Source organism: Portunus trituberculatus, chromosome 17 (assembly GCF_017591435.1).
Source record: "Portunus trituberculatus isolate SZX2019 chromosome 17, ASM1759143v1, whole genome shotgun sequence".
In the NCBI taxonomy this organism is placed as follows: domain Eukaryota; kingdom Metazoa; phylum Arthropoda; class Malacostraca; order Decapoda; family Portunidae; genus Portunus; species Portunus trituberculatus.
Genome location: NC_059271.1, coordinates 3,977,501 through 3,985,000, shown reverse-complemented (window position 1 = coordinate 3,985,000; position 7,500 = coordinate 3,977,501). Strand labels below are relative to the sequence as shown.

The 7,500-nt window shown below is 42.4% G+C and overlaps 1 protein-coding gene across 7 annotated transcripts in view; it reads left to right on the top strand.

Moving 5' to 3' along the window:
* LOC123505120 (NACHT and WD repeat domain-containing protein 2-like) overlaps nucleotides 1-7,500 on the top strand; it is a 65,000-nt gene that overhangs the window by 24,757 nt on the left and 32,743 nt on the right. For all 7 annotated transcript variants that reach the window (XM_045256196.1, XM_045256197.1, XM_045256198.1 and 4 more), the window contains 3 exons: nucleotides 5,588-5,813; nucleotides 6,573-6,771; nucleotides 7,168-7,407. In XM_045256196.1, coding sequence (XP_045112131.1) covers nucleotides 5,588-5,813; nucleotides 6,573-6,771; nucleotides 7,168-7,407 — 665 coding nt within the window. The remainder of the gene's footprint in view (nucleotides 1-5,587; nucleotides 5,814-6,572; nucleotides 6,772-7,167; nucleotides 7,408-7,500) is intronic.

Below are 7,500 nucleotides of genomic sequence, written 5' to 3'. Positions count from 1 at the left end.
TTAATCTTACTTTTCTGAAAATAAGAGCATAGTTTTCTCTCTCAACTAAACCGCTGCATTAGCAGCATTATTTAGAAACTGAGTAAATAAGCAAATAACTTTAGTGTGCTATAGCATGTCCCATATGACGGGTAAGGTGGCACACACTATGGAGTAAACTGGAACATACTAGGGATTTGAGCGTTCTAGTGATTTTATCTCGAAAATGCTGTGTATTATTTTACGAAAAAAAGAAAAGAAAAAGAAAATTACGTTAAAGTTGTATGTAGCGGGAAGCACTGGCCTGGAGGGCCTCTTCTTCCCTCCCTCCCTGCCCCTCACTCCCTCCCTCCCTTCTTAGCTCGCTACGTATTCGATAAGGACGTCAAGACGTCAGCTGATGGGATGGGTGTTGAGGGGGTGACAGTAAAATGAATGAATTGGTAAATAGATGAGTAAATAAATGATCGTTATGGAATTTTAGTATTATTTTTTGAGAGAAAAGAAGGAACAGAGGAGAAAATGTAAAGAAAGTATTTCATTGTAAAATAATGCTTAAGATTAATATGATTGTTGCCGTTATTGCTATTGTTGTTGTTGTTGTTGTTGTTGTTGTTGTTGTTGTTGATGGGAGTGGTGGTGATGGTGCATGGTATAGACAGAGAGAGGAGTGACACAAGAGAGGGGACGGAGGGGTAAAGAATGAGAGGGAAGCGGAAGGGGAAGGAAGAAATATGAGTGTGAGGTGAAGTGAATATGTTGCAATGCAGTGGCTGAGGGAAGCCTGGCTCGCTCCATTAATTGTAGTGGTGGTGGTAGTAGTAAGGGGTGGTGGTGGTGGCGGCGACAGTAGTGACAGTGGTGGTGGTGGTGATGGCAGCTGTAATAATGATGTTGGTAGTGGCATTAATAGTGATAGTGATCGTGATAGTGGTGGTGGCATTAAGAGTGGTGATGGTGATAGTAGTAATAGTGGTGGGGGTTGTGCTTTATTATGATGATATTGATAGTAGTGGCAGTAGTGATAATGATGATAGCGGCAATAGTAGCAGTAGTGGTGGTGATGCTAATAGTGGTGACGAGTGTTAGTGGTGGCAGTCTTGGTGGCATTGGTGGTGGTGGTACTGGAGGTGATAGCGGGAACAGCACTAACGTATTGACTTGACTTCTACAATGTGTCGTTTCAGTCGCTGTGCCGTGCCAGTAAACAGTCCAGAACGTTCAGTCATGTTTCCACGCTCTTCGTTCATGGCAGGGTGTTGTTTTCATAAAGACAAGGTTCACTTATGCCGCTTTTAGTTCCTCAAGTATTTTCGATCCAGCTTTTTTTTTATACCATGTGGGCTTTTCACAGGAATTTATGGGCTAAAGAGGATACTTTTCGGGATACCTCCTATGTGAAAGCCCACCCGCTAGGAAACCCTTTCCCCGAGTGAGGAAACCCAACCTAAACTCGGACCGTGGACAGGATTCGAACCCGTGCGCTTGGAGACCCCTCGGACCCCAAAGCGCGAATGGGTCTTGTCTATGGGATAATATATAGTTAATGCGTCAGGTTTGATAATATTTAGAGAAATAATTAATGAGTTTGTCATGTCCTTCTTTATTTTCGTGTTTACATATTTAGCATCATGCCGTGATGCAGTGGAACCATGCGTGTTTTGGGGTCCGAGGGGTCTCCAAGCGCACGGGTTTGAATCCTGTCCACGGTCTGAGTGTAGGTTGGGCTTCCTCATTCGGGTAAAGGGTTTCCTAGCGGGTGGGCTTTGAGATAGGAGGTACCACAAAAAGTATCCCCTTTAGCCCATAAATTCCCGTGAAAAGCCCACATGGTATAAATAAAAAAAAAATAAATAAATAAATAAGTGCATGTCTCTGTTTTGTCATTTTTATCCTCGGGAGATATGAACATTCTCTCTCTCTCTCTCTCTCTCTCTCTCTCTCTCTCTCTCTCTCTCTCTCTCTCTCTCTCTCTCTCTCTCTCTCTCTCTCTCTCAAGTTGCGTTTTATTTGTTTATTTTTTTTTGTTTCTCTTCCACGTGAGACCGATACCGTTTTTTTTTTTTTTCTTGGGGTCCCAAACAAGGGCAGTCATGTTGAAGAACGGTACTCCAATGGGTGCATCAGTAGCATGTGGTCACGGCTATGTGCGATATCAAGTCATGGAAGAGAGAGAGAGAGAGAGAGAGAGAGAGAGAGAGAGAGAGAGAGAGAGAGAGAGAGAGAGAGAGAGAGAGAGAGAGAGAGTAGGAAGGAAGGGAGAAGGAAGGAAGAAACAGAATGGAATTAACATGAAGAAAATGAAGGAAACGACAGAAGGAAAGACGAAAGAAATCAATGGCAAGATATAGAAAAGGCAATAAGAGAAGGAGGAGAAGAGAAAGAAAGACGAAGGAGGAAATGAACGGAGGAGTAAGAGAGAAAAAAAAAAAAAAAAAAAGAAATTGAAACTTAGGGGCGTCAGGACGTCTCGCCAATAGGGACGAGTTGCTTGACCCGCCACCATCTCCTGCGTGAGTTCATATGGTATGGCTACCTTCCGCCTGCCCAATCACTGTAGTGGCCAACATAATGGAAGGATATTAGTGTTAATTCCTGCACAAGAAAATTTTACATATAATACATCGGTGATAGCAGCTTACTCTGGGTGTTATCTGTATGTCACAAAACTATGATGCAAAATAACTCTTTGATACTTAAACTACTACTACTACTACTACTACTACTACTACTACTACTACTACTACTACTACTACTACAGGAAAGGAACAAGAAACACCATAGGGAAACAAATTCGTGACCTTAACCTCTGCCTCACCTGTGTGTGTGTGTGTGTGTGTGTGTGTGTGTGTGTGTGTGTGTGTGTGTGTGTGTGTGTGTGTAGGAAAGGATGGATGGATGGATGGAGGGAGGGAGAGTTACTATGTTGGAAGGAAGGCTGAGAAGGGAGGAGTGAGGAATAACACATTACTTAACGCTATCTTTGGTATATAGGAGAAAAAGTGACCTCTCTCTTTCCTATCCCGTTCTCTCTCTCTCTCTCTCTCTCTCTCTCTCTCTCTCTCTCTCTCTCTTGACTGGACTAGCGTGCATGGGTCCCCTCCCGCGGAACTCAAAGAAGAGCTGCAGTAAATGGCTTGATCTGGGGCTGGTTTGATCACCCCCCTTCGCTCCATCACGCAACCTGTTAAGATATATTGGGAACTTAGTCTCTCTCTCTCTCTCTCTCTCTCTCTCTCTCTCTCTCTCTCTCTCTCTCTCTCTCTCTCTCTCTCTCTCTCTCTCTCTCTCTCTCTCTCTCTCTCTCTCTCTCTCCCTCTCCTTCCTTCACTTTGCATTCCAGTCACTATTATTTTCAATGGCCACTGATGATTAGTTTTCAGGTTTTTAAGAGCTTATTTTCCTCCTGCCAGTGATGTAGAGATTTTGTTCATCTATCACTATAGAACCGTAAAAAAAAAAAAAAAAAAACCTTGGTTAAAAAATACATCACTTCATCGAAAGTCTTTATTATGCAGGAAGGTTTCAGAATATGGTACAAAGTGTTGGGCAGCTGGGCAGTCTCCAGTGATGAGGTGGCGAACAAGGAATCAAAACGTGCAGTATCTATGAGTATTTGAGATCCTATACCTTCTGGTTGACACAAGAGGCAGGAGGCAGTTTAGCGGTGGTTGGTACAGTAGTGATCTCGTTGGTACACAAAAAGCTGTACCGTATGCTGGTGGCTCCACGGTACAGTGTTCACCTTCAGGCCGAGAGGTAAAGAGTTTGTTATTGCCTCATTGTAGTTCCTCGTGATCACAGCCACGTTCTTGAGGCGCCGTAGCTTATTAATATGGAAAATAAGCTCACAGTGTTATAGATGCATAATATGGTAAACTACGTATATGTATATGATGATATTCGATTGATGGTGGCTATGATAACATGCTCACACACACATATCACATACACACACACACACACACACACACACACACACACACACACACACACACACGAGTTATACAAAAACGTTCGTCAATTTTTATTTTTTGCGAAGTGTTGCCACATATTTTCGTGTCATTACGTTCCCCTGCTGGTATCGATCCACTCCTCCTCCTTCACTGCTGGCGCCGTCGCCTTCGTTCCTAACAAATAACTCTGTAAATGACAAGGTGTGTGTGTGTGTGTGTGTGTGTGTGTGTGTGTGTGTGTGTGTGTGTCAAAATATAGAAAGGTCATGCAGTCAGATTTGGTCAAGGTTATTGCATGCGTGCCGACAAGTTTTTTTTCTTTCTTTCTTTTTTTCTCTCTCATTTTGCCTTGTACTTGAATATAAAGAACATACTCACAGCTCGTTTACGTTATTTTTCTTTCTTTTTTAGATGTATCCGACTGTCTGTCTGTCTTTCTGTTTGTCTGGTTGTTCCTTTCAAATGTTCCTAGACGAATTGCTTCTTTCTTCCTTTACAGATATTCCTTTTTTTCGTGTCACTTTTCTTTAACTGTGTGTGCGCGCGCGCGTGTGTGTGTGTGTGTGTGTGTGTGTGTGTGTTTCGTGATGTGACATGTCTGTTCTTTATGTTCATTTATGAGTGATTCAGAAATGCATCTCTGCATCTCGTCTTCTCCTTGATCTGTTCTTTTAACAACAATTGCATGAAGGACTGAACTTCAACTAAGGTTATCATGAATATCTGTATAATGAAATGTGTGAAGATGTTTTTCCTTTTATGTAAGAGGAACGCGGGCCAAGGGCAAGAAAGAAGAAAAAGAAGAAGAAGAAAAAGAAGAAGGGAAAAAAAAGAAAGAACAACTGAAGTGCTAGTTTCCAAATAAAGATCAAATGAATCATCCAGAACTCGAGGGTATCTTGAAACCTTCCTCGTGAAAGGCCAAGTCATGGGAGGAGCTAGGGAAAACATAAAGAAGGCAGGCAGCTCCAGGGATGAACAACACAAGGCAAAGAGTGTCAAGGAAGGCAGGAGCTGCGGTCCTGCCTTCCTTGACACTCTTACACTTTCACAAACGCCTGGGTTTCAAGAGCCAACTCTAGTAAGGCTCCTACAAGCCCGTCCAGCCATCGTGCTGGTACAAATAAAACAACAACAACAACATCCAGGGATGAAACATCGTGAAGACTGCCAGATTGGTTAGGTCTTGCATTATAGAAGTAGATATAATATAGATAGAAAAAAGTAGAAAGCCTTGCACAGTGAGGCCGCGAGAGGGGCGAAGCATATAGGCAGTTAATGTGAAAATAGCGGTAGATGGTAACATGAGATGCAACAATGGAGAGAGGTCGAAGACAGTCCGTTAAAGAAAATTGTGAAGACAATCTGTTAGAGAAGTGTTAAGATTAAGAAAAAATAGATAAGTAAATAAACAGTCAGCCCCAACCACAACTCCATATGAAATGTATCAGGAAAACTCATTAAGTGGTATAAAATTGCATGAAAAAAAAAAAAGTAAATAGAGACGAACTAATTTGACAGTATAGTAGTGTCAAGTCTCAGTTCAAGAATCTCTCTCTCTCTCTCTCTCTCTCTCTCTCTCTCTCTCTCTCTCTCTCTCTCTCTCTCTCTCTCACTCTCTCTCTCTCTCTCTCTCTCTCTTCCCACGACAGTGACGGAGCGTGAGGTCATCAAGGGCATCCTGGCGGTAAAGAACACCAAGAATCACGCCCTTGCCCTCGTCCGCTACATCAACAACATTAATCTGCAAAACCTTCGTCGAGCCGCGAACTTCATCGATATTGTTAACAGACAGATAGACGGGGAGGCCATGAAGCTGCTTTCCGATCTGAGGGACGTGAGATTACCTGCAAGGATTGAAAGTACTAATTATGACAGGTAAAACATTTTCGTTGTTGTTTGCCTGTATGTTGAAGGGACATCTCCATTCTTCATGCGTCACTGTCGGTTCGTGCAACTCTAAAGTTACAAGGTTAAGGTTGTACGCAAGACACTTTTCAATAACAAATTTCACCAGTTTTTGCTGTTCAATTTGTGCTTTGCTATTGAAAATTATTAATAAACAGGTTTATTGTCTCTGTTAGAGAAGAAACGGTTAACGGTTTTGGTCAGCTGAGTGCTCAAATGCGCTCTTATTTGTATCTTTAGCATAAAAGAAAAAAGAAAAGACACTTACCATGATTTACTAGTAACATCATTGATACTATAATGCAATGCCCGAACTTAATTGTCGCATTACAATTTTACCAGCAAAACATGTAATGATTAACTAAGACGGGTCACATGTTATAGAGAAATGCCTATAACCACCACCTTTGCATATAAACAGTCTCTTCAGCAAGCCTGGTTAGATAGTATGTTTACAACGATTCTAATTTTATGTCGTTATCTTCTCCATAAATCCTAGTATGACATCCGGAATCTTGCCTATATGAAACAGCTGGTCATGATGGTCAGACCTGATTCAAGGCGGTGTGCATTATTATCCAAATAGTTTACTGTGATTTTGTCGTAATATGAGTGACTTTTTTGTACTTTCATATGTTATTAACTTTAAATGCACTTGGTTATCGTCAAAAGACTATAATGCTTTCTTGGTATTGTTGTTTCTATTCTGGCCTCATTTTCGACCTTCAGATATACTGTGGAGTGGATAGGGCGCGAGGGCCTGGCCAAAGAGACGCATGGGGAGTACCTGCAACAGTTTTGTACCGACTTCTACAAGGGCATGACCAAATTGATTGACCGCGCCATGAGAAAGGAGGACTCGTCAGCCCAAGGCCAGATCATAACCGAGATCCTCCAGCACCTTCACGCCTGCAAGAACTCAGTCACGGTAAGGGGTGCAGTGCTTCTGGCCGAGGTGCTAGCAGGCAGGTATTGACGGATAGAGAAGATTAGGAGCATTTTACATGTATTTATTTATTTATTTATTTATTTACTAATTTGCTTCTTTTCTACACGTCTACGAATACCGCAGAATATGTTGAACTGATAATTGTCATGTCATGTTTGATGCCCTCGGAATTATGTATGCGAAATGACAAAGTTATAAAGGCATTGCATTTATATCAAGTACGCAGATAAAATATTGTCTCGTGATGCCATCCTCTCTAGTTTTGTATTGCAGACTGACAAAAATCCTACAAAATTACTTTTGATGAAATTGTAACTTGTTAATTTTGTAATTTGTTTATTGGCTCCTTGGCTCCTGTGTTTTGCTGCGGCGTAGGTGTTCTATGGGCGGGAAGAGGAGGTGAAGAAGGTGGAGCACTACATCAAGGGCCCCTCGGTGAATCCTCTACTGCTGCACGGGGCGGGAGGCTGCGGGAAGACCTCACTCCTCGCCAAGTGTGCCTCCAGCTGCGTGGAGTGGCTGTCACATACCAAGCCTATCCTGGTGATACGGTTCGTGGGCACCTCTCCAGAGTCCACAGCCCTCACGCCCCTGCTCACTTCTATCTGTCACCAAGTATGTGCCTGAGGACAATGATTATATTTTCATGTAGTGACTCCATTGATTCATCACTTTACTAAACCCTGTGACTGTTTGTTACAATATGGC